The sequence below is a fragment of the Ascaphus truei genome, chromosome 15, assembly GCF_040206685.1.
Source record: "Ascaphus truei isolate aAscTru1 chromosome 15, aAscTru1.hap1, whole genome shotgun sequence".
NCBI classification, from domain to species: Eukaryota; Metazoa; Chordata; class Amphibia; order Anura; family Ascaphidae; genus Ascaphus; species Ascaphus truei.
In genome coordinates this window covers 40,090,380-40,118,233 of record NC_134497.1, presented here as the reverse complement: position 1 = coordinate 40,118,233, position 27,854 = coordinate 40,090,380, and the positions used below count along the sequence as shown (strand labels likewise).

General features: G+C 47.1%; 1 protein-coding gene across 1 annotated transcript; it reads right to left on the bottom strand.

Annotated features, from left to right (window-relative positions):
- Nucleotides 1-725: 725 nt before the first annotated feature.
- LOC142466375 (uncharacterized) lies at nt 726-26,831 on the bottom strand. The gene is made up of 3 exons (XM_075571230.1): nt 26,749-26,831; nt 13,838-14,028; nt 726-2,085 (listed from the first exon to the last, which is right to left on the bottom strand). The coding sequence occupies exons 1-3, from the start codon at nt 26,829-26,831 to the stop codon at nt 1,037-1,039; spliced, it is 1,323 nt and encodes a 440-aa protein (XP_075427345.1). The 3' UTR covers nt 726-1,036.
- Nucleotides 26,832-27,854: the final 1,023 nt, after the last annotated feature.

Genomic DNA, 27,854 nt, shown 5'->3' with positions numbered 1-27,854 from the left:
ACTGTGTTCGTTGTTGTTTATTTACTGTATATATAAAGTATATTACTCATTTATGTATGGGTATTATTTTTCATATACTTTTGATTATTTGATAATACAACATAACTCATTTATGATACTTTATAATTAATAATGAACTTGTGCAATATTATTAGTTAATATTAATGTAAATATATTGGTTTTTTTTTAAGTTTTAACTTTTTCTTTTGTAGTTTGCTTTGTGTGTGGACCCAAGTGTCATAGGGTTGGGACTGGCTCAGTCAACTTTTGACACTGGGAGATATGCACATAATATATGGTTATTGGTTTTAGGAATTATATACTACAACATTGTTTATCTCTGGTACTAAACGTTCTATTCCTATGGGAACGTTTACGTATATGTATATGCTTTTGTGTGTGTACTACCAGAGTGTTAGTGTTAAAAGTTTGTTGTTCAAATGTACACGCTCTGACATCACGCGTTGTGTGTCAGTGGATCACCCGGTCGGCATGGGGTTGGTAGCATCAGCACGTCTAGAGGGTACAAATACACTCCGGTAAATACTGTCTCTTTTTTACCTTGATCAAGAGCCTCTGGGCTTGAAACATGTTGGTTTGGGCTCTTAGCCTTTGCTCCATGATTCAATACATTGTGCATTTTACTACTTTTAGGACACGCACCTCTCTGTTCATCATGCATGGGTAGTGCTCCGTTTTTGCTCTTTCCTTGTTGCCTACAGACCACTTCAGCATAATGGGGAAGCAAATTTTATTAGAACAAACAGCATGGAAAAATAAAACATTAAGAACATTTTTTTTTAAATAAAACTATAATAAGAATGATACAAAAAACCTGTATTTAAAAAGTTATGACATTTTTATCCTTTTAAAATGCTGGTTTTATACACCATAAACTAGTCACTTTTCATTGTGATTTAGCGTAACACAGATACATGTGTGCACTTATATGTGAGTGTCTTAGTCGCAGATTATCCCTAAACATGCCTGGCTTTAGAGATAGGTCTCTCCCCTGTGTGTGTCCTCTTATATTTCTTCAGGCTGGATAAATCACTAAATCTCTTCCCACATTCCATACATGCGGTCTCTCCCCTGTGTGTCCCTTCTTGTGTCTGTTCAGGCTGGATAACTGACTAAATCCTTTTCCACATTCCCCACATACATGCGGTCTCTCCCCTGTGTGTGTCCTCTTGTGTGTGTTCAGGTTGGATGACACACTAAATCCCATCCCACATTCCCCACATACATGCGGTCTCTCCCCTGTGTGTGTCCTTTTGTGTTTGTGTAGGCTGGATATGTCACTAAATCCCTTTCCACATTCCCCACATACATACGGTCTGTCCCCTGTGTGTGTCCTCGTGTGTGTGTTCAGGTGGGATAAATCACCAAATCCCTTCCCACATTCCCCACATACATGCGGTCTCTCCCCTGTGTGTGTCCTCATGTGTGCATTCAGGGTGGATAACTGACTAAATCGCTTCCCACATTCCCCACATACATGCGGTTTCTCCCCTGTGTGTATCCTCTTGTGTCTGATCAGGTGGGATAACTGACTAAATCCCTTCCCACATTCCTCACATGCATGCGGTTTCTCCCCTGTGTGTGTCCTCTTGTGTCTGATCAGGTGGAATAACTGACTAAATCCCTTCCCACATTCCTCACATACATGTGGTCTCTCCCCTGTGTGTGTGCTCGTGTGTGTGTCCAGGCTGGATAAATCACTAAATCCCTTTCCACATTCCCCACATACATGCGGTCTCTCCCCGGTCTGTGTCTTCTTCTGTAGGTTCTGGACTGATAACCAAGCCAGACTCTTCCCACTTTCTTCAAGATCTTTTCCTGTGGCAGCTGCCAATATATATATTTTGGAATGAGAAGCAGTTACATTGTTTATTAATTGCCTTGACTGGTTGAAAGATGAATTTTCTGTCATATTTATTGGAATGTTGAAAGATTTTTCTGTCTTCATGTTTTCCATATACTCATTTGGGTGTTTGAACTTCAGATGTTTGAGGAGGTAATCCTGACTTCTAAAAGCAACCTTGCAGTGCTGGCATGGGTGGATTATTGGTGATTGTCTTTGTACTAGACGAGACAAAAAAGTCACTGTTACACAACTTGTCTTACAAAAGGCCATGAAGGAGAGGTAAGTTGGCCTATCACAAAAAGTTCAGGATGAAAGTAAACTGTAGCTGTACATTGTAAAAATGAAGGGTTTAGCACAATATGTGCAGCATGAGGGCCGAGAGAGTAGATATAGTGGATCATACATTTAACGTGGATCATAATATTTAACGATTTAAAAAGAAATCGCACTAGCTGCAAAACACCAATTAAAGTGGCAGAAATATTTTCAAATCCTTTGATAGATAGCAAGTAGATAGTTTCAGTTTTGAAGGTATAATTAAAACTATTTGTACAATGAATAGAATACGTGTCTCATTAGAAGCTCACATATCAGTCACCAGGTGTTCCCGTTACCGCACCATGTACCAGGTCTCTAATAGTTATAGGATGACCCAACTTTCTGCTAAATCTCCATTGTTAAATCAGGAACCAAATGACCAATTATTGTATTTGACATCACTTATGTTATTCAGACATAATTAAGCTATACCAATATCATATATTTTTTGTAGGGAACAAGGAGTCTGTACTTGTGTTACTGATTCTCCCAGATACAAACATTGCATTTTATTAAACACTATGATATATTAATATCCCACTATATATAACAGAAATATTTCCCAGAATCTCTTGCTGCAGTGGAAGCACTGTGTGCTGGGAGATCCTGGTGAAAGGCAGGTTGCTGTGACTGACACTTGGGTGGCTGGCTTTTACTGACACTTGGGTGGCTGTGACTGACTGACAGTGACTGAGTGGGTGGGTGACTGACTGGGTGGGTGACTGTCTGTATTCACTCATTAGATACACTCTCATACACAAGACAAAGGATGTCGCACATGAGACAGGTACTGAGGGTTTGATCTCCCCCGGTCCCCATTGTAATTACCTGTCCGTTGCTCTCCTCTCTCCCCTAGTCCTCCTTTGCAGCAAAGGCAGCAGCACTTCCACCTGCGTCGCCATAATGTGATGCAACCCCCCCCACCCCGAGTGCTATCAACACCACTGCCAGGGATGCTCACCCCCTCCGTACACCGCAGGCCGCCAGTCAATCAAAAGAGGGGGAGCTCCCGAAATGGATGTGCGCGACAAGCACACGAGCGGAGGTGTGCTCTGGCTGCCATGACTGAGGACGTTACGGGTGCGATGGGGGAGGAGGGAAAGCTCTGCTCAGAGAAAAAAAAAAGCCGGAGGAGTGTTCATGTTCCAGCCGGGAGACTGCCCCGCCTCCGGCTTTTTTTTCTTTCCTCCTTCAGCCGAGCAGGGGAAATTAAACAGCAGCACGTGCGCTGCTTGGGCCAATCGCAAGCTGCCAATTTCGGGTCGCCACTGGGTTTGTCGAATATATATATATATATATATATATATATATATATATATATATATGACACACACACACTGGTGGTGGGGACAATTCATACACAAAAAAGATGCACAATCATGGAATGTGATTCCCTCCCTTTAAGGTGACATCCCAGCACCCAAAAAAGGGCATTCATCACATGGTACATCCACCAACTCCCTTCATTATCTTAGCGGTTAGCCACTGAGGTAATGAAGGGGGGTAAAAATAATATATTTATTTATTACTGGGTTACAATTTATCGCCAATGTGGATATCTGTTCCCGCCATTGAGAGGGCCTAGTTATCCACGGTGATAATCAATGGTTTTATGTGTAAAATGTATTTTCATTTTTCTGTTTTGTTTTAAACGTGTATATATTTTTGTTAATGTTTAAAACCACATTTGTCTAACAGGAATATTGGGCATTATTCTAGAAAGGAGCGGAGGTAGGGGACGTGGGTGGTTGCGGTAGTTGCCCCAGGGAGGGTGGTTAGGCTTCTCGTAGGGGTAGTGGTGAGAGAGGTTAACCCCTTAATTACCTTAGTGACTAGAATGGCAATGCTTCACTGGCCACTAACAGGGTTAAACTGGTTAGGTGATGTTTTCATTTAAATCAAGTATTAACCTGTTTGGTGCCTGTGGTATACCTTGGTAACCACAGGCATGAAACAGGTTAATGTTATTTTGATCATAGGTTTCTGTAATAACAGACATTACAGAAGCCTATGATAGAAGTATTAAGCCAATGCGGTATGTAACATTATTAATGGTCGCATTCATTCTCATATCGCTAGATTGGCCCAAATATCGAACCCAGTAAATTATTTCCACAATCTTGATATATACCACCTTAAAATTGCAGTAATAACACCCGTTAGTTTATTATTTCCCCGGGTGCGATAACTCCACTTGAACAGAATTTGATGTATCTGAGCCGTAGTGTTTTGTTTATGCCTGCGGGACAAACCAAGAACTAACCATGTTTTACCAGCCACTAAGATGGCAAAGGGGGTAGGTAGTGTAGTGTTTATATTATCCCCTTTGTGGTCAGCTAGTCAGGAAACCGATGACTAGTTGACCCGTGGACTACTACGGGGTTAATATGTACTGTAATGTATTTTAATAACTTTATCATCTATTCCATGTTGGTTTAGCTTATCTTGCCTATGTATATAATAATAAAAAAGGTGAACATATAAACCGCGCTCTAGATAGTGATGTGAAATTACATAGATTAGTATAGTTACCAATTATTATTAATATAGTGAAAAACAACTAAAGTGAATTATTACATAACATAGATTGCTGTGTATAAATACCAACAAGTATAAAATAAACCTGTTTCTTGCAAGTGAAATAGTAAGAGGCTGCAGCTGCTTTCACTGGATGGCTCATCAAACCATAAAACAAAAACAAAATAAAAAACAGCGCAAAACCTCAGTTCAATATGTAAATATATATTGTGATATACTAATCAGCAGGTGAGTATCGCACGTACATCAATTAGAATATATATAGACATGACATGTTACCACATCAGCAACTCTTCTGCACCAGATTGCATCAATTCAGGCCAAATGAAGAAACGGAAATCCTTATCTCTCAGTCCCGGTTGTTGCACGTCCAGTTGAGTGATAATACTTCCACCGGTGTAGTAGAACACCGGTTACTCACTGGACTCTTGGGAGACTTCTGATGACGTCACATGGACTCCGTCGCGTCTCTGGCGGTGCTTGCTGGTTAGAATGTCCACATAGACTCACCACACATGGTGTGTCAATAAGTTCACAATTAAATCTGGATATGCGCTGGAACGCGCCTCCTTCCTACGCGTTTCAAAAATTAATTACTTCGTCAGGGAATGATGAAGTAATTCATTTACGAAACGCGTAGGAAGGATGTGTGGTGAGTCTATGTGAACATTCAAATCAGCAAGCACCGCTAGAGACGCGACGGAGTCCATGTGACATCATCAGAAGTCTCCCGAGAGTTTGACACGCGGATCCAGTGAGTAACCAGCGTTCTACTACACCGGTGGAAGTATTATTCCTCAACTCAACTGGATGTTGTAAGACCCCGAGGAACACCTCTCCCCAAGAGGGTTCCTCCCAGGCCACAACTCACCCGCCGCCCTCCGGCTCCTGCTCCACAGGATCTCCGCCGCGAGCGGGCCTCTCCTTCCTCTTCCCTGTTTCACGCGGCTGCCACTAGAACCGCGCATGCGCGTGCACGTTCGCGCACCTTTCTCTCCTCCCGCGAGAGGGACTCCCGGCCCCAGCTCAGGCCGCGCGCATCTCCCCCGCGCGGGGCACGCGCCTGACGCGTGCACCGCTCACAAGCCGCACGTCAAGCAAATCAGCTGGGGCATTATTTCCACCTATCCCTGTTCTTCCCTGGGGCCGCTCCCTCGTTACTCCCGCTCTCCCTATTGGTCCTTCCTCCTATTTATACCTTGCTCAGCCATTCATTCTTTGGCTGAGCATAGCTTTGTATGACCTGTGTTACCCACGGTCGTGCCTGCCTCAGTTCTTGTCTCTTTGTCTTCCTAGTGATCCCTTGTGTACCGAACCGGCTTGGCTGTGGACCCGCTCTGGACTTCGACCCTTGGCTTGTATCCTGACCTCCTGAACTCCCCAAACCCCTTTACCTCGGCTTGCGGATTCCGACCTACCTCCCGGCTCTGGACCCCAGGCTCTCGGTACCAACTATCTTCTGGAACCTCCCTTCTCGTCTGGCGAGTATCTTACTTTATCTTATACTCCCAGACGGTTCCAGACACCTATTTTCCACTTTCCAGGTGTGTCTCCGTAGCTGTGGGTGCAGTTGTTACCCATCTCACCTCAGTTTCTGAGTCCCTCCTTGTCCGTGGTGAGCACAGCGTAACAGACGTGCAACGACCGGGACTAAGAGATAGCAAAGACAGCCGCCTGGGAGATAAGGATTTCCGTTTCTTCATTTGGCCTGAATTGATGCGATCTGGTGCAGAAGAGTTGCTGATGTGGTTAAATGTCATGTCTATATATACACTCTAACTGATGTACGTGCGATACTCATCTGCTGATTATTATATCACAATATATATTTACATATTACACTATGAGGTTTTGTGCTGTTTTTTCTTTTGTTTTTGTCATCTATGTATATAATGGGCAGTATATTGGGCATTTTATACATAGGAAAGACAGGGCTAACGCCAGCCTGGAGTAGGTGACAATTTTTTTTTTTTTTTTCCAAACATTTTTATTAGGTATTGAAACATCAGTTTACACGCATTGTCAGATGTGCATAACATAATACCATAACAGTTGTTTTTCCCTTTTTTCCTTATAAGAGTGGGGGTAGAAAGACGAGAGAGGGGGGGGAGAAGGGGTGGCAGGGGTCCCTGATTACCCACCCATGGGGGTGGCCGACCGTCCGGTCCTTCAGTGGACCCTGTGATTAGACTCCCGAAAGAGAGAAAAGAGTGGGAGAGAGTGGAGGGAAGGGGGGGGGGAGGAAGGGGGGAGTGATAGGTTTCCCTTCCCCTGGAGTCGCCCTCTTGTTACTTGGTCCAAGCGTCTCGTCCGGTTACTGGGCAAAGGAGGGGGCTGTTGTCTTTTACGGTTTAGTGGGTCAGCCAGGGCTCCCATATGCGGTAGAACCGCTCTGTTGAGTGGTTAAGGAATGCCGTCAGTTTTTCCATTAACATTACCTCATTTAATCTTTTTTTTACCATTTGTATCTTGGGTGGGGAATTTTTCTTCCAGGAGAGTGCCACCGAGCACCGCGCTGCTGTCAGAACAAAGGAGATTAATTTCCATACTGGGTGGTCAATTTCATCCATTGGCCTGCCCAGTATGAACGTCAGTGGGTCCATAGGGACTGCAAGGTCAGTGACCATTTTAATTAGGTTTTGAATTGAGAGCCAATATTTCTGAATTTTTGGGCAGTGCCACCATATGTGAGCCATGTCCCCCCTATGTCCACAGCCTCTCCAGCATAGATCGGATACCAGAGGGTAGATTTGCCGCAGTCTCACTGGTGTTAAGTACCAGTGAAACATTATCTTGTAGATGTTTTCTTTAATGCTGGTGCACACTGAGGTTCCTGATGCCGCTTCCCATATCTCCTCCCAGTCTTCGCTGTCAATGTCTACATTTAACTCCGCTGCCCACTTGTGCATATAATCGTGTGTGTCAGGACTTGCATGTCTATCTAGTATCCCGTAGATTTGAGAGATTAGACCTTTTTGGTGCTCGTTTTCCTGACACAATCTTTCAAATTGTGTTAAGGGAGGGAATTCTAGTGTGGGGGACAGCTTTTGTAGGAAATGTCTGATCTGAAGGAATTTAAATGTATCTAGGGTTGGGGCTTTAAATTTATTCCGCAGTTCTTGGAAAGTTAAAGGTTTCTTGTCACATAACAGATCATAGACTATCTCAATTCCTACCCTCGCATACTGCTCAAACTGCTTGGTCTCACAGCCTGGGGGGAATTCTGGGTTATTATATAGTGGGGTGAGTTGTGAGGCTGCGTTCGAGAGTTTAAATTTGTTCTTAGCTTTTTGCCAAATCTCCATTGTGTGGCCCATTGTCCTTAGTTCAAATTTGCTTAGCCCCTTTTCAGGTCTGCCCGTAGCCCATAGACTTGCTTGCAGAGAAGGCGCCCTGGCATACTGGGACTCAATCTTTAGCCAGCATAGCTGGTCTGGGTCCGAGTTCCACTCGACCACTGCTTTTAATTGGGCTGCCTGGTAGTATCGAGCGATGTCCGGCACCCCCATACCCCCCCCCATTCTTTGGTGCTGTTAGTACTGATTTTGCGACTCTAGGTTTTTTACTGTGCCAAATAAATTTGAATATTCTGCTCTGGAGATCTTTCAATTCTGTTCCAGGAACCCTGATCGGAAGTGTCTGAAAATAGTATAGTAACCTTGGGAGTACATTCATCTTAACTGAGATCATCCTTCCGATCCAGGAAATTTGGTATTCCTCCCATTTATCCAAGTCTTTTCTGATTTTGTCAAATAAGGGGGGGTAATTGCATTGATATAGGGAGCGGTAGTCCCTTGATACATTAACTCCCAAATATTTAATGTATGAAGGGCACCATCTGTAATTGAAATTTGATTTCAATAATTGGACCTCCGAGTCTTCGAGATTTAGATTCAGGGCTTCAGACTTGTCGCTATTAATTTTATAGCCCGATATCTCTCCGAAGTCGGATAATTCTTTTTGCAGGTTGGGTAGGGAGGTATGAGGGTGGGACAGCGTGAGAATGACATCGTCCGCAAACAACGAGATTTTGTAATTAGTGTCCCCTATAGCTATGCCTTGAATGCTTGCGTTGTCCCTTATTCTCGCCGCCAAAGGCTCTATCGTCAAGGCGAAGAGAAGAGGGGAAAGGGGGCAACCCTGTCTCGTGCCATTCCTTATCTCGAAGGCCTTTGCCGGAGCGCCCGGGAGTTTGACCGTCGCCGTGGGGCTGCGGTAGAGTGCCCTTACACCCTCTAGATATGTGCCATTGAAGCCGAATTTTTTCATTGTGTTATCTAGAAAGAGCCAGTCAATTCTGTCGAACGCCTTCTCTGCATCAAGACTTAACAATATTGCTTTGGAACCTGATATTCGGACATGTTCTATTATGTTTATAATTTTTCGTGTGTTGTCAGAGGCCTGACGATTCTTAACAAATCCAACCTGGTCAATGTTGATCAGTCTAGGTAAGATTGGGTTCAACCGATTGGCGAGGATCTTACTGTACAGTTTCAGATCATTGTTTAGTAGCGATATAGGTCGGTAGCTTCCACAATGTTGTGGGTCTCTACCGTCCTTATGGATCATGGCTAAACTAGCATTGGTCATGGAGGGCGGGATTGGTGAGCCCTCCATGAAGGAATTGAATAGGTTGAGGAGGTGTGTTGACAGGATCGGGAGGAACTGTTTGTAATAGGTATTGGAGAAGCCATCGGGACCAGGAGTTTTAGAGATCTTTGACGCTTTTACCGCTTCCGTGAGCTCTATTTTCGTTATTCTTGCGTTCAGTTTTTGTTGTTCTTCATCCGTGAGACTGGGGAGGTGACACTTAGAAAGGTAGTCATTGATAATTCTGGAATTTGTTTCCGGAACTTTATTGCCCTGGGTTTTTAAGTTATAGAGCTCTTTGTAAAATGCTGTAAACTCCTCTGCGATTTTCTTATCACTATATAAGATTTCACCAGACCTACTCTTGATAGCTGTAATTTGAGATCTCTTCTGTACACCTCTTAATTTGTTAGCCAATAGTCTATCTGCTTTGTTCCCCTTATCATAATATTTTTGACTGGTCCATCGCAGTGACTTTTCTACGTCTTCTATCTGTAATTGGTTGAGCTCCTCTCTGACGGATGTTAGTGTTTTATATATTTTTCTGGAGGGGTTAATTTTATGTTGGCGCTCTAGTTTTAGGATTTTATCCGTCAGGTCTCTAATAGCCTTTGTTTTGTTTTTTTTCCTGTGGGACGCGATGGAGATAATGGCTCCTCTAATCGTTGCCTTATGGGCTTCCCACAGGATTGCTGGTGATGAGACCGACTCTGTATTATGGGCAAAGTATTCTTTAAGTGCTGATTTTATTTCTCTCTCAATTTCGGGGTAGTTTAATAGTGAGTCGTTAAGTTTCCAATTGAACGAATTTGTCTTTATGAATGGGGTGTCAAGGGTAACTATGATTGGGGCATGGTCTGACCATGTGATGGGACCTATATCTGAGCTTGTTGACGCTTCAAAAATGGTTTTAGTGGCGAAGAGATAGTCTATTCGAGAGTAGGTCTGGTGTGGAGGGGAGAAAAAAGTGTAATCTCTCTGGCCCCGATGTTGTGTTCTCCAAATATCCAACAAAGAGTACTCTCCCATGATTTCTTTGAATTTTTTCCCTATTCTTTGGGAGGCCTTTGCATGCGATCTATTTAATAGGCTTGACTTGTCCTCTAGTGGGTTCAGGGCCATGTTAAAGTCCCCTCCTACTACCATTGAGGACAAGTAGGTCGGGTCAATCTTGTCCAGAAGAGCCCTCAGAAATTCTATCTGGTTCTCATTGGGTGTGTACACATTGACCAGCACGATAGGTGAACCTGCCAGCGACCCATAAACTATAAGGAATCTACCCTCTGGATCTGTGATTGTTTTAATGTGATTGAATGGCGTTCCCTGACGGAATAGAATTGCCACTCCTCTCTTTTTGCTACCGAACGATGAGAAGTAGCCCGTGGGGAAAGCCTTGCTGAACAATTTGGGCAGCTCGTGCGATGCGAAGTGGGTCTCCTGTAGAAATACAATGTCGCCTTTTAATCTTTTCATCTCTTGTAGAGCTAGCCTCCTTTTTTTATTGTTATTTAGGCCTCTTACGTTTAGTGAGATTAAATTTATTGGAATTTGGCTAGCCATTGGTTTGGGGTTTGGTTCCTTCTAGAGCAACTCCCTTCCCACTAGGGAGAATTTTTCGGATCCTTTGTCGGACCATATTCCCTTCGCGTATTGAGGGGTTTATATTTGGGTGGACCTGAGTGGCGCTCCAGGGGGCTGGGGGGGGGGGGGGTAGGGGGGAATAGGGTAGAAACCTGCCAGGACAGGGTCGGCAGGAGGAGATAGTGTGAAAAGAGGGCCAATAGTAGTCCTCTAGCAGTAATACCGGTGGTATAACCGGTGTTTGGGCTTAGGGCCCAATGGGAGGGGTCCGTTGACTCCCGAACTGGGATGCAAGAGGGGGGGGGGTGCAGACTCTAGAGGATTTTATGGTTTGTACCCTTCCAGAGGTACACTAGGAGGGGAGGCGTGGTCGCTTTTGTCGTGGGTGGTTAGGTAGAGTTTGTAGAAGGGTGTGGGATGGAGGAGGAGTATAAGAGGGGAAGAGACTAATTGGGTGGGAAGGGTAAGCGTGGAGGGGGAGGGTGGATGTGGGGAGGGGCCGGTTAGGTATTGGGAGGAGGGAGGGGTAGGGAGTGAAGCAGAAGGGGGGTGTAGGGAGCTTTCCTTTATGTTTGCGTTGTGCCTCTCTCAGATGTAGGGGGGGGGAGGAAGGGGGTGGAGTGTGTTCCAGGGTGTGTATCTTGTCCTTCGGTTAGCAAACATGCTCCTGAATAGTGCACATACATATTCTAGGTTTGGCAGTCTTGGATGCACCCGCCTTCTGCCCGATAGGGGGTGTGCCCCCTGTCGGTAGGTTGGCTATGTGGGCTAAGGGCTTTGGGCAAGGGGTGGAGGGGAGGGTCATCAGCCTATGGTGCGATTATACTTTTCCCCGGCCTTATAGCCCTTCACCCTATTACACAGGATAATAAATGGCAGTTTGGGGAGGGAGGGGGGGGGGAAGGGGGATGGGGGGAGGGAGGGGGGGAGGGAGGGAAGGGAGGGAAGGGGGGAAGGGGGGGAGGGGGCGGGAAGAGGGGGGGGAAGGGGGGAGGGGAGGGAGGGGGGGAGGGGGGAAGAGGGGGGGAAGGGGGGAGGGGGGGAGGGGAGGGAGGGGGGGGAGGACGGGGAGGGGGGGAGGCGGGGGAGAGGGAGGGGGGAGAGGGGGGAAGGGGTGGGAGGGGAGGGGGTGGGAGGGTGGGGAGGGGGGGGAGGGGGGGAGAGGGAGGGAGGGGGGGAGGGGATTGGAGAGGGAGGGAGGGGAAGGAGGGGGGGAGCCATCTAACAATTCAAAGCCTGTTCATCACATTTTAAGTTAGCAATCAGACATGTATATTATTATTTCACATTATTGGGTTTCAGTGCAGACAGCGGTTTGAAACATTTGACATTTTCTCTCAGGTGCCCGGTATATACTGCCTTGATATCCCGTTGGTGAGGGGGTGTGGGGGGGGGACGGGGTGGCAGGGGGGGACGAGGTAAACAGGGGGGGGGGGGCAGGGGATGGACAGGAGAGGAAGGGGTGGGAGGGGGAGGCGGCAGGGGGAGGGGTGATGGCAGGGGAGGGGTGATGGCAGGGGGGGGGAGATGGCAGGGGGGGGAGATGGCAGGGGGGCCATTCAACAATTCAAAGCCCGTTCATCACATTCCAAGTTAGCAATCAGACATGTGTGTTACCATTCCACACTATTGGGTATCAGTGCAGACAGCGGTCCGAAACACCTGACACCCTCTCCCAGGTGCCCGGCATACACTGCCCCGTCATCCCGCTGGGGAGGGGGTGTGGGGGGTGGCGGGGGGGGGACGAGGCAAACAGGGGGACGGGGGGGGGCTAGGGGATGGTCAGGAGAGGAGGGGGTGGAAATGGGAGGTGGCAGGGGGGGGGGGTGATGGCCGGGGGGGGGGGGAGAAGGCAGGGGGGGTGGGACGGGGGGGGGGGCGACCTTGCTTGTCAACCCTGTGTACGCATAGGCCCGCAACGGTGGGGCCTCTGGGTGCTTTATGATTCAGTCCTAACCATACCCCAGGTCCGTTTGGAGGGTGGGTCCCATTGCCTATTTTGGGGTGGCTTCCAGGTTCTCTTGGAGGGGGGGGCAGCGGGGGGGTAAGAAATACTCACAGTTCGGCTGATTCCGCTTTGTTGTCTCTCCCCCTCCCCCCCTCTCCGTGATAAGCGAGTCCCAGGCTCCTCCAACCACCAGGGCCTCCTGGCCGCTGCAACAGCACCCCGAAGGGTAACAAAAACTCGAGGAACTTTTTAACTTTAACTTTATTTTGGACCGGACTTAGGCTTGTTGGGGGGTCGATAACTGCATGCAAAGATCTCTCCTTGATGCTTTCCAGTCGGCCCTCAGGTTCTGCAGTCGCTGGGATTCCTCTCCGGATCCGAAGGCTGTTCTTCCCGCATGTCTCGCGATACTTCAGCGGAGATGAGCAGTTCGACTCGGCAGTGAGCAGGTGAGTAGGGCGACGGCGCTTCTCTGTCCCTTCAGCGTCTGGATGACTTCAGGCGTGCTGAGGGCTCTCTTCTTCCTTGGTCGTTGCTTCCGTCCGGGTCTTCACTCCGTGCAGAGGCCCGCTGTCGCTCCGGTGCCCAGGAGGCTGGTGGAGGTGACAATTTTTTTGCGGTATTTTTGCCGTTCATCCTGTTCCGATAAATATCAGAACTTGATGTATGGCAGTTTTTACTTGAAAATGCAGTATTATGCCTGCTTTGAGTCAGATCCGATGCTTATAACGGGCCCGATAAAAAGTGCTTAATTATTGGTTCAGCAACGCCGATTCATTGCATGATAATAATAATGCACTTTCTTATGGGCGGCAATACTGCATTTTTGGTTTCCGCAGCTTGACGTTTCCGGCCCTTTCTCTCAAATCAGATTTAGTGATATTAAGTTCTAGTTCCTGTAATGGTGTATGCAGACCTATCAATATTTGCAATTTAACATCAGTAATAAGACCATAGAGATGTAAAAATCACACAAGACACATATTCCTGATTACCTGGTGCTGGCGCGTTACTTTTCCACAGCGTACCCCACTTGATACCAAGCTCTTTCCCATATTCACTTTCATACCAGACCAGGAGCTCTGTGTGTGGGGGGAGGTCTGTGCAGGTTCTGTAGTAGATTTTCCTGGGGTCCTGCAACGCCACAAGGTTCTGTTCTTCCTCGTTTCTCGCACAATTTACAAACCTAAAATTGGGACAGTTAGTGAGGTCTCAAAGTAATGTCTATTTTATAAAGGAAGAGCTGAAAAAAAGATACAAGTTGTTAATAATGTGACTTGACTTTTCTTTCTTCTCTACAGTTTTTGAGGTGAACAGAAGTTAGTGGAGAGTAATGTATATACGATGGCTCACTTGTATATACCCACAGTTTGAAAGGAATGGGAGCCACAGGCCACAACAGTGACTACTTTATCACTTAAAAAAAAATACTGTTGTAATTAAAAAGTCCATGACAAGATGACAAGTGCTACAAAGGTGAGTTTTCATCCGGTGGAACTAAACAGAAACCGAAAGTGGGGTTGATGTAACAAGGTGATGTAGCAGGAACGTGTTCCATTAGCAACCTGAGCGTATAACAGGCCCTGGACTGATTTGGAAACTGGACTCTAGAAAAAGCCTTGAGCCACAGTCTAATGAAGTAACAATGTCGGTTTGGGCTTGAATAAGAAAACTAAAAAAGCGGAACCAGCCCCTGTAAAAAAAAGTGTAACATTATGCTCAAGTGCAGGGTCATGAACATATATGATCAAATGCAGAAATGCTGTTTAAAGGTTAAAAGGAGTCAGTACGAGAAGGTATCATGCCAAGCCCACCTCTGAGGAAGGCAGCATGGCCTTGGTGTCTCTGATTTAGAGGAGGGCATCATGTTATTAAAGCAGGAGAATAAAAAGGTGAGAGCGCACATGAAGTTTTACTTCCATCCTTTTTCCTATTGTCTCCTCAGTCCTATTTGTCTGAACATTGTTTGAACAGGCTGTGTAAGGCCCGTTCTATACTGCATGCGGCCATGCGCACGCGCGTGCCTGTGCGAACGCTTGTGCACGTGCTGCATGCTTTTTCCTGTTATAGAGCCGGGAGCTACAGGTTCTGTGTGTGTGTGTGTGTGTGTGTATATGTGTGTGCATGGGTTGTGTGAGCGAAGAAAGTCCTAAATAAGATTTTTTAAAGAAAAAAAAAAGTTTAATATATAGTTTTTTTTATATTTATGCACTCATTGACACACACACACACACACACACACACACACACACACACACGAGCGCCGGTAGCGGCACAAAATCATCCTTCCCACTGTCTTCACCGCTGTCTGTCGGCTCCCCGCTCCCTGCCGTGCGCGCCCCTTGTATAGAAGGGCTGGCTGACCTCAGCCATCTATAACAGCCGCGCGCTACGTGGCTGCTAAAGTGCAACTGAGGCTATTGCACTTTACGGAATCTAGTGTTTGGTAAACAGAGGAGGCAAAGTGGATAAGGAAAAATAACCATCTGCAGATCTGTACCTGGGAGGCAAATAAAGGGTGTGGGGGGAGGGGGGATACAGAACACAAACAGCCATAGAAACACAGTAAGAGAAAACATGTGAGACGGGTAACTCTTCTCCTGAGGGGGTATTGGGGAAATAATTTGACAAGCTGTTATGGGGATAAATTAAATGACTATTTCTGTTTCTTCAGTAGTTTCGGGAGGTTTTGCAAGGATTTGGAAAGACAATAAGTGATGGTAATTGTCACAGAGTAATAATCTGGAGAATATAGATTTGGCATTAGCTGCCCAGTAAACTATTAAAGTAGTGTAGGTGACAGCAACCAAAGTTATCCATAGACAGTGAGAACCTTATATACCCTATCCCAAGTGCCAGACACACCCACCAATCAATCAATTAAAAAACGCACGAAAATGCAGGTGAGTCTCATCATTAATGCATATTCCAATCAGCTGAGTCATAGACCAAGCAGCGCGCAATAGTGAGTTAGCGTCATGGTTGCCTGGGAGACCGGTTTGCGCATGCGCAACTTCAACTATCCCATAGTCCAAACCGGGCCGAACGGGCAGGGTCCTGAGCAAGTGGAGAGTAAGTCGGGGTAAATATGCCTGATCTATAGGAATAGTTATGCAGGCTATTGATCCCCATGTATGAAGCTCTGGTTAAGTGGGTCACTTCTGAGTAGTACATGTATAGTGTTGTCACTATATATGCAGTGAGGCTGTTTTCTATGGTGATTACCCGTGTCATCTGCTTCATGTAAGCCATATCTGTGCACAGGGGTACTCACCTGTATATATTTATATGACCGGCCGGGCGTGATTACACAGTGAGCTTCTGCTCCCTGTGTCATCTGTGCTTACTGCATTTGCCACTATCCTTATATCTTTGCATAGTTATTACCCTGGGTCAGAGAGTACTTTTGGGGTCCTGTGTTTGTTTTTAGTTTACGTCTCTTTATCTATGTGTTTAATAAACTTATTTTTTTTAATATTCCGAGTGCTCCTTAGGGGACAACTTTATTTCTTGTTATCATATTATTCTGTCCCAGAGCACCACCAGCCCCCATTACTGGGAGCACATTGCTGGGGTTTTTGAGGTACCATTTACTTGTGTCCCCCCAGTACATTGATCTCTGGTGCTGGGTTTATGAGCCTTGTGCTAAGGTAACCAGACCAGGATTTGGCAGCAGACCCCAGCACTCCCCCCTCTGTGTGTTATCTAACCTCTTGTACTGTATCTGTCATTATTAGGAGCTGGGGGACCGGGGATAAAGGGGCGTGTCCGAATCTGCGTCACCCGTTACCCACAATCCCCGTGTTGTTAGCAGCAGTGGCCCTGATCACGTGATACAGGCGCGCGCTCCGGTAAAGGAGGTTCCCTGAGTTACAATGTGTGGGGGTTCTTCCCCTGCAGCAGCGGGGCTCGCTCATTGGTTAGAGCAGGAGAGGCTCAGGGGGCGTGTTTGAGCCCCCGCCTAAGTCCCTGCTGAAAGGGGGCGGGGCAGCTATATAGGCGGCGCGCGCGGACACTCACCGCAGAGGGGGGATCCTGCCTGACTCTCCCGGCCCCTCCCAGCTGCTGCATGTGTGGGAGACGGTGCTGGCTGCTGCTCTCTGCCCGGCTGAGAAGGGATTACTTCCGGTCTAGAGCGATCACGTGACCAGCAGTAGCCAATCAGAGTAATAATAACAACGCGCAGCAGAGGGGTTAATGTTAAAGGGGAAGAGACCATGAGTGTCACTGATGGGGGCGTGGCTTAGAAGGACCTCACGTGATGAGGACAAGCATAGCCAGATGTTCATAGCAAATGTCAGGAAATGGTTTATATGTAGCCCACTTTCCCCGTAACTAAGGGAACTGCCAATGCTGCTGTCACCTGTTTGACTACCAGAAGGTCTGAGTCTCCAACACTGGAAGGCTGGGGTATCACTTGTTCGTCTTGGTGCAACGCCTCCACCGGCAAGGGATCCCAGCGTAGTGGGAGGAGCCCCTCACCGGAACCAATATACACAGTAATTACATGCAGGTATATTGAACAGTATTTACTGAACACATATGTAGCCAGGTCCCCCTTGCCTGTCAAGCCCCCCCTCACCTTGGGACGCGATCGCATTGCAGGGCTCCCAGCGCTCCCAAAGCAGGGCGGCGAGGGCACCGCCATCTTCTTGCTGTTCGCGCGTGCGCAGTGCAGATCGCGGTGCGGTGGCCAGCAGGGAAGTTTGCGCATGCGAAGCGCGTGAGACACCAGCCTACCAGGAGAGGGCTCTAAGCAGGGACTACATATCCCATGAGCCTCTGCGCACCCCACATGACCCCAGGGAGCCAATAGGGCTACAGCATCTCCCTGCAAGGGAGAATTGGATACATTTCGCGGGCTTGCAGCACGTTTGGCAGTTGGTGACCGGAGCAGCTAGGGGAAGGAGGTAGGGTGCAGGAGTCAGTGACTCCCAGCACTAGGCCAGCAGCCCCCTAGGTCCCAGATAGCCCTGAGTCATAGTAGCTGAGTGTTGTAGGGACAGGCCCCAGGTTAGGGACCCTGCCCCTTATCAGTATCCAGAGAAAGTTAGGGACACAGCGGACGCTGTGTTCCATCCAGAGGTTTGGGCTCAGACCTCCGCTGCGGCTGCAGCAGCCACCCGGGTGGGATCGGCCCGGACGGTAGTTTCTGTGTTCGTCAGCCTCCGGATCCTTTGTGAAGCTCCTTGGCAGGCCCGGGCACAGGAGTGCTCGGCAGGTAACCCTCATCAAGTGCACCAACGATCCTATATTATTATTATCTGACATAGTGGCTGCGCAGTCACACATATTGACTCGAAAACTGGATTTCCCAAAACAAACTGTTTTTAAACACTGACAAGACTGTAACAATGCTATTTAGGACCAAGACTAAATTTGTAAAGCTTCCAGTGACTGAGCTCCTGATTAGAACCAACGCTAACACCACCCTAACCCGTCACTAGTTTTAAATACCTGGGCTTATGGTTTGACTCCCACTTAACATTCGGGATGCACATTGATACCCTGACAACCAAGACCTATGCCAAACTAGGGGTACTTTACAGGAACAAATCCTCCCTAAGTCTCCTGGTCAGAAAGCGTATTGCACAGCAGATGCTAATGCCAATTATTGACTATGGAGACATAGTATATGGCTCGACTCCTCAAACCCACCTTAGCAAACTTGACACCCTCTACAATTCAATTTGTCGTTTTAGTTCTCCAATGCAACTACAACACACATCACTGCGAAATGCTCAAAGAACTAGATTGGTCATCACTAGAGTCTAGGCACAAAGTTCACCTTTCCTGTCTCACCCTCAAATACTTTCTGGGCAAGCTACCCAGCTACCTGAACAAGCTCCTCACCCCTACCACATGCAGCACCTATCACCTGAGATCAGACTCCAAAAGACTATTCATGGTCCCAAGGCTCAACAAAGTATCCGGACGTTCCTCCTTCTCCTTCCGTGCACCCCAAAACTGGAACAACCTACCAGAGACTCTCATATCCACCACCAGCTTAAGTTCTTTCAAATCTAAGGCTCTCTCACACTTTAATCTGGTCTGTAACTGTTTCATACGCTCATAATATATATTTTCTTTAACTGTGCACGCAATGTCTTGTATATAATGTATACCTTATTCATTTACGTAACTGTACTTGTAACCATGTATTATTTGTTTTACTCTGTGCCCAGGACATACTTGAAAACGAGAGGTAACTCTCAATGTATTACTTCTTGGTAAAATATTTTATAAATAAATAAATAATAAACATATTCATCTCACTTGAGGGTGGAGGACAATTGTGTGGGCTTACTGGACACTGGGTGGAATCACCCGGTGTAAGGCCCCGGACATGTTACCTGCTTGCTGGCGGAAGCGCGCTGAGGCGCGCTCCCGCTCAGCACTGAGCCCCTACAGCCGCAATTAGAGCGGCTTTAGTAGGGGCTCACCTGCGCTTCCGCGCGCTTGCGGAAGCGCAGGTCTTGGGGGAATTTAAAATTCCCCCGCTTGCCGGCGAGACAGGCCGGTCACGTGAGCGGTTCGCCCAATGAGGGCGAACCAGCTCCGTGATGTCACTGGCCCGCTCCCGGCCAGTGACGCGCCCGCCCCCTGACGGTCTGTCCCCCTTCTACCCCGATCCATGTCTCGTGTGTGTGTGTGTGTGTGTGTGTATGTGTGTGTATGTATATGCATGTGTGTGTGTGCCTTTGTGTGTGTGCCTGTGTGTGTGTGTGTGTGTGTGTGTGTGTATGTATATGTGTATGTATATGTGTGTGCATGTGTGTGTGCGTGCGTGTGTGTGTGTGTGTGTGTGTATGCATGTGTGTGTGTGTGTATGTATATGTGTGTGCGTGTGTGTGTGCGTGCGTGTGTGTGTGTGTGTGTGTGTATGTGTATGCGTGCGCGTGTGTGTGTGTGTGTGTATGTATATGTGTGTGCATGTGTGTGTGTATGCGTGTGTGCGCGTGTGCGCGTGTGTGTGTGCGTGAATATATTTATCAAAGTTGCACAATGTTAATAAATAATTTATTCTCACAACATGTCTTTTTTTTTTAATTTTTAAAATATTATATAACACACACACACACACACACACACACACACACACACACGTTCCCCAGTGACACACACACTGACAGCTACCAACACACACAGTGATACCCGCCTCCCAAGCGCTTGCTGTCTCCTCTGTAAGGACAGCAAAAAGCTCCAGGTAGAGCGAGCGGCAGCAAGCGAGAGCGAGCAAGCGCCAAACATGGCCAAGGCCTAAGGGGGATAGCGTCCTGCGAGACGCCGTAGTAGTGTCTCCTCTAGGGAGGGACACCGGTTGATATTATATGCAAGTACGTTTCTATGCTCACAAGTAAAGTTATTGGTTGTTTTACATGCTGTTGTGTGATCTCTCTCTCTCTATATATATATATATATATATAAATATATATCTCTATATGGGACGTGCACCTGTGGCTTACCAGCACCTATTGGAGTGCCAACTGCCTTATCTGACTATATATATATATATATATATATATATATATATATATATTTATATATATATATTTTGTCCTGCGAGGATCACTCCCCCTCTGGTGGGAGCCATCGCAGGTGGAGGCGCTGCACCGAGTACGAGGTTACTCCTATTACTATTATACGTGTTATACGTATTATACGTGCCCCAGGCTCCCTGTGGCAGAGGCTTAGGCCCCCTGTGAGCCTAACCGGTAAAGCACCACACCTCGTAACATTAGGTTCTCCGCACACATATACCATATGCTCTTGGGTGGGGAAATACCCGTTACACATATAATACACGACAAGAATAATACAGCCATGCAAGGCCGCACCCACACAATAACACCTCCCGGGTGGAACCCCCAAAATACTTGAGTGCCTGGGCCCCTTAGTGTCCACAAACTAGTCCCACCACAAGGGCATGTGTGAGATAGCACTACCCACAGTGTGTTGGGCCGTTGGTGCACGTGTATAATAATACCTCCCTGGTCTCAGTCGAGACCAGGTCAATAATAATAATAATATGTTCTTGTATAACGCTGCTAGTTTTATGTAGCGCTTTACAGAGACATTTTGCAGGCGCACGTACCTACCCCGTGGAGCTTACAATCTATGTTTTTGGTGCCTGAGGCACAGGCAGATGTAGTGACTTGCCCAAGGTCACAAGGAGCCGACACCCAGAATTGAACCAGGTTCCCCTACTTCAAACTCAGTGCAGGTCAGTGTCTTTACTCACTGAGCCACTCCTCCCAAGTAAGGAACTCCGTGAAATAACGACATGGTTCCTATGCTGTGTTGATCCTTAGGTGGATACCTCTGGAGGGACCTCCAGCTGGATTGTACCCCTTTAAAATAGTCTCTGATAATGTGGCCTAAGGCTAATGCCCCGCTCCCTCAGTCAGCGCGCCCGCACTGCAGACAAGCGGCGCGCTGACAGACACAGACCGCGATATGCGGTCTGAAGGGAGTGGGGTGGGAGTGTGGCGGGAGTGGGAGGGGGGCGTGGTTTGAGCGGAGGGACCTGCTACTCCCCCCCCCCCCTCCCTGCTCGGGCTGCAGGACAGGAGGGAGCTGCTGCGGGCTGCTTGAAGGTAAGCAGCTCCCTCCCCCTTCCCCCACAAATGCCCTTCTCACACATGCACGCGCACACACATACATATACACACACACCTTACCTTGTGTAGGAAGCTGTCTGACAGCTCCCGCTCCCGCCACTGATTGGCTCATCAGCGCACCACGTGACGCGTCACCGCTTGGGATCACAATTTTCTTGCATCCCCTGGCGGCTGACGCGTCCCAATGCGTAGTGAGCCGTGCAGCGAGGGGAGACTGGGACCTGCTCAGAAGGATTCCCCTGCTGGTGGGGAACGCTCGGGGTCCCAGCCCATACTCTGATCACAGACTTCAGGCTGCACTTCACCTTCATATGCAATGTCCTGCTGCTGATGTCTCCCACTGACACATTACTGGACAAGGGTCCCAATCTAAGGCCTTTCCCTGCAGAATACACAATCTACAGTTAGTAGTCAGGGGATCTATCTTGGACCTGGGGGAAATGTGGCCTAGTCCAGTGGAGCACTGCGCCCTGGACATTACCTTCACCCTCTCTGTTCTGGTCCCGACTGCTCCCTTGTTATTGGCTGAGCTGCGCCACATGATCTATGCCCTAAAGCACTATGGGGCTTGTAGTCCCCCTGCAGAGCATGTAGGTAATGGCCGGCATAAATGTGAAGCCTCTACGCGTGCGCAAGCTTCTTGAGATGGCTGCCGGGTTTCCTGGGTCTTCTGCACCTGCGCGACTACTGCACAATGGCAGTGCCCTTCAACAGGTGCCGCCGCGGAGCTCCGGCAATCCGGTCGCCCCTCCAACCACCCCGCATGCCGCTGCAAAAGAATCACGTTCAATAGTAGTGCGGCAGGAGGAAGCCACAACCTCCATATTAATGACCAATTGGTTAACTGAGGAAGAAGTTCATAAGCGACTTGAAAAAATTAAAGTAAATAAGGCACCTGTCCCCGATGGCATACATCCAAGAGTTCTCAAGGAGTTACGCTCAGTAATAGCCAAACCATTATATTTAATATTCAAGGACTCCATTTCCACAGGCTCAGTACCACAAGATTGGTGAAAAGCAGATGTGGTGCCTACATTTAAAAAGGGAGCTAGATCACAACCGGGGAACTACAGACCTGTAAGCCTGACTTCAATAGTGGTGAAACTACTTGAAGGTTTAATACAGGATAATATTCAGGAATACCTAATGGAAAACAAAATTATTAGTAATAGTCAGCATGGATTTATGAAGGATAGATCATGCCAAACTAATCTTATTTGTTGCTTTGAGGAGGTAAGTAGGAATTTAGACCAGGGTAATGCAGTTGATGTTGTCTACTTAGATTTTGCAAAGGATTTTGATACGGTTTCACACGAGGTTGGTTTACACAATAAAGCAAATTGTACTCAGTAATAATATATGCACCTGGATTGAAAACTGGTTAAAGGACAGATAACAGAGGGTTGTCATAAATGGAACTTTTTCAGGTTGGGCTAAAGTCGTGAGTGGAGTACCTCAGGAATCGGTACTGGGACCCCTGCTTTTTAACTTGTTTATTAATGACCTTGAGGTTGGGATCGAGTGCAAGGTCTCCATCTTTGCTGATGATACTAAATTGTGTAAGGTAGTAGAATCAGAGCAGGATATAATTTTTCTTCAGAAGGACTTGGAGAGACTGGAAACGTGGACAGGTAATTGGCAGATGATGTTCAATACAGATAAATGTAAGGTTATGCATTTGGGAAGCAAGAATAAATAGGCAACTCATACATTAAATGGGGATAAATTGGGGGAATCCTTGATGGAGAAGGATTTAGGAGTGCTTGTAGACAGCAGGCTTAGCAATAGTGCCCAAAGTCATGCAGTAGCTGCAAAGGCAAACAAGATCTTATCTTGCATCAAACGGGCAATGGATGGAAGGGAAGTAAACATAATTATGCCCCTTTACAAAGCATTAGTAAGACAACACCTTGAATATGGAGTACAATTGTGGGCACTATTCATCCCACGGGCAGAACAAAGGACTCAGGGCCATCCCTTAAGGTTGGAGGAAAGGAGATTTCACCAGCAACAAAGGAAAGGGTTATATACAGTAAGGGCAGTTAAAATGTGGCATTCATTACCCATGGAGACTGTGATGGCAGATACAATAGATTTGTTCAAAAAAGAACCCCGCTACATATATAATTATTCATTATCTTTATCCCATATGTCATTACAAAGAAATCACTTGGGTATGGAAAGGTGCGATGTTACATTAACCACACACCTGAGGTGAATTGCAAATGCAGCTCATCAGACAATTGATTGATGGGGGGGAGGGGAGCCTTGCCCTCGGGTTGTGGCCCTCCATTCCCCCCCGAAAGTTACTTTTATAACATCTGCATGGTGGCAGAATGTAGGTTCACTTTGTGCAAATAGCTAAGGCTAAGGTCCCGTTGCACGCGTCCGCACGGCTGGCTTGCTTGCCGGCGGCGCGTGCAACTCGCTGTACCGCGATCTGCTGTCTACAGGATACTTTTCTCGGAGCGGGGGGGCGTGGCCAAACGGGTCGGGGGGGGCGCGGCCATGACGTGAGGGGCCGGAGCGGGAGGTGGGCGGGAGTGGGAGGATTGACAGGGAGGGGGGGCGTGGCTTGAGCGGAGGGACCCGCTACTCTTCCCCCCCCTCCCTCCACGGGCTGCAGGTAAGTAAAAAAAACACACACACGCAGGCACTCATACATACATACATACACACACACACACACACACAGGCAGGCACTCACGCACTCATACACACACACACACACACACAGACAGAGACAGGCACGCACGCACTCATACACACACACACACAGACAGAGACAGGAACTCACGCACTCAGACACACACACAGACAGGCACTCACGCTGCTTTCACTCCACACTCCTCCCCGCTCCCCGAAGCCTCTCCTCCTCCCGCAGCCTCCCCTCCCCATTGGCTCACAGCCACACCACGTGACGCGTCAACGCTAGAAAACACCATTCTGTGGTGTCTCCTAGCGGCTGACGCGCCACAGCGTGTAATCAGCTGTGCAGCCAGTGGGGACCGGGACCGGCTCGCAAGGATTCCCCTGCTGGTGGGGAACTCGCTACATTGCCACCCGCGCCAACGAGCGCAGCGGGTCCCGGGCCTAAGGCTGCGGCCAGGCAGGGAGAGAGCGCACTTGGGCTTATGCGCAGTGATGTCACGCTCCCTGCTCGGACGGAAGATTTGTGGCCGGCTAGGTGTGCGCGGGGGGGGGGGGGGGCGATTCAGGGGACACGGCCATGATGTCACGGAGCTGGTTCACCCTCTTTGGGCGAACCGCTCATGTGATGCCCTTGTGGACGACAAATTCAAATTTGCTTGTACTGCAAGCAGCTAAGCGCCATGCCTCAATGTGTTTCATAGCGGCCAGCGTGAGCGAGCCCGCACCACTCTGGCCGAGACCTTACATGTAATGTTTAATTCGGCGACTAACAAACCCATTACAAACTGTGCATAACCTTTATCATCAAGGTTTCTGCCATTGACATAAATAATAACGGCTATCGCTGTACTCACTGCTCGGCCTTAATCACAGGGGCGGTTATGTCTGACCCTGGGGGAGTCCCATTCTCTCCCGGTAACACAGGTATAATTGATTGTAAGCTCTGTGGGGCATATACCATAGCTGTTGGGGTGTTTAATAAATTTATTGTGGTGGTATCACGTAGACCAAGCTTATTAACACTTTACCATCTGGGTCCTTTGATTGAATAAAGCACGAAATACAATTTATTTTATTTATTCACATAAAGAACACACACAGCTTCAATTACAAAAATATCACGAATAACACACTTGAACGAAATAAAATGTTTCCGGAACGAAAGTTCATGCAATCCGGTCTCCAGGTATCAATTCCCAGAGTGGGGTTGATACGCGAGCAGGAAACAGGACAGTCTTTTGGCTAGAGGCGCAACTTGCCACCCGTATATCTTCGCCAAATGAAATAACTTCGTTCTGCCCTTGCAGAATTTGTTTCAAAGTCCTTAGATCTAAAAAACTTTTGAAGCAGGGTGCAATCCTTAGTTACGATGTTATCACCTTTGCACCGCACGCTATATCTTAGATGAATCTGATGGTACTTCTTACAAGATTGAATTAACCCCTGACTGGCTGCGCCAGACTTTTTAAAAATACCAAAAGCCTATCTTTAGTCTGCAGAGCAGTGTTGCCAGATAGCATACTTTCCGTTCTCCGTTTTTTGTGTATATTCCTTGTGTTTCATGTTTTTTCCCCTTTTCCTTTCAACCCCCCCCCCCCCCCCCCACCCCTCACTTTGTGACATGCCCATTTGTGATGCTGGTTTCTGCAAACACATTTGATTTATTTCTGGTTCGTTTTATTATTAAATGTTTATTCTGCATTACAACTGTTTTCATCATTTAGCTATTAGACAGTGAGTGCTGGTACTTACGTAGATTTGTTAGTGTTGCCAGATAGTTCCTAAAAATCCCACCCAATAACATCACGGAAATAGCCCAAAAGTAGCCCAATTATAAATGATTACTGAATCTCCACTCACCTGCACCAAACATCACCCGCCTGTACCTCACCTCACAGGAGGGGGGAGAGACACCAGGGGGAACAAGTGCAACAATGACAAATGTTCAATCACCTGTGCGCAGCAGAGGGGGGGGGTTAGTGGACACAGAACAAGGGGAACCAGCGCTATCAAATCTGTTACGGGTTAACGCGTCCAAAGAACATTAACTCCCATTGACTTGAATGAGAGTTGACGCTCGTTCAAATGTGTTAAACGTCTAATGGAGCTTAATAAATAATACCGCATGAAACAGAATGTTTTATTGCTTCAATTTATTCACACTAATTTTTGCACATTTGATAATTAATCTAACCTTCATCCAAACGGTATCCTATATATCCAAAATAAAATACTTCTGCAAGCCACTGTGCGCGTGTATGTATACATGTATGTGTATATGTATATGTATATATATATGTATATATATATGTATGTGTGTATATATATATATGTATGTGTGTATATATATATATATATATGTGTGTATATATATATATATATATATATATATATATATATATATATACACATACATACATAAACAGAAATATTTACCAGATGTTGGTCCGGAAAACAGAGACAGCACACAGCCAGTGAGGTACAAAAAAACTGTATTCATAAGAAGTACATGGCACTGCATCCAACGTTTCGGTTCATTCATCAGAGCGTGACCTTCCTCAGGGACGTGCAGTGAATGAGTGCCAGTGAAACACCATAAATACCCACACCAATAAATAAACAATTACACTCACCCGTGTAGGGACCCCAAAGCCAGCGAAAACCATGTTTGTGTACAATCTGTGGACCGCAGCCCCGTCCTGGAACGCACCGCCATCTTGGAAATTAGCATAAAGTCACTTCCTTAGTGACGCTGTATCCAGAATGCCTGCAAGTGTCGAAGACCCCATTAGACGTTGGCGCGCATGCGCCCTATGTGTAGTAGACTAATCCTGACTGCGCTCACCACTGCGCATGCTCAGAACTATCGGGAACTGCCAGCCCTGGTCAAAGCGTGTAATGTATCAAAAAAATACCACTAGATGTAGGCGCGCATGCGCCCTGTGTGGATTACCAGTTCTGACTGCGCTCAACACTGCGCATGTTCAGAAAAACGGGAACTGCCATCCCTAATCATAACGTGGCTGACAGCGTTCTACGGCTGCTGGCTGACAGCGCACGTGCGCCCAGCGTGTAGGACGGTCAAAGACCTCATGCCAATGCAAATCAGCTATGCAAAAGCAGAATCACCAAATATAATACCCACTAAAACACATCAACCAGTGCCACATGGTGACCATGGCAACAATGTCATGGAGACCATGGCAACAATGTCATGGATGTAAGGGCAATAGCAAGAATGTATAAAAACAAAGCATTACATTAAGAACCAGGGCACAATGTACTAAGACAAAGCATGCAACATATAATCTGAGCAATAAATGACAGTATCATGCAAAAATTGTCCAGTCCAAGGGTATACACTATATGCAACAATATCATATCATGCCCACTGACGTGTCTATATGCTAACAAAAAGACAAACAGAATAAAAGAAAAGAAAACACCCAACCGTGTTGCACACATGGGGGAAGTGCTAAGTGCAAAACATGTGGGACAACATGAAAGAAAAATAAGATATGTTATTTTATCCCCTATATTATGTATTCTATTGTTATTCCTTCCTTTCCACATTTTTCTTTCCCCTCCTCTTTCTTCCTTCACCCCTCTCCCATCACCCCCCTCCCCTCTTATTCCATTCCCTTTTCTATTTCCCAACTCCCTTTCCCCCTCCTTCCCCCCATTACTCTCCCCCCCCTTCTCCTTTTTTCTTTCCACAGGTCATGCATTTCTCTTATGA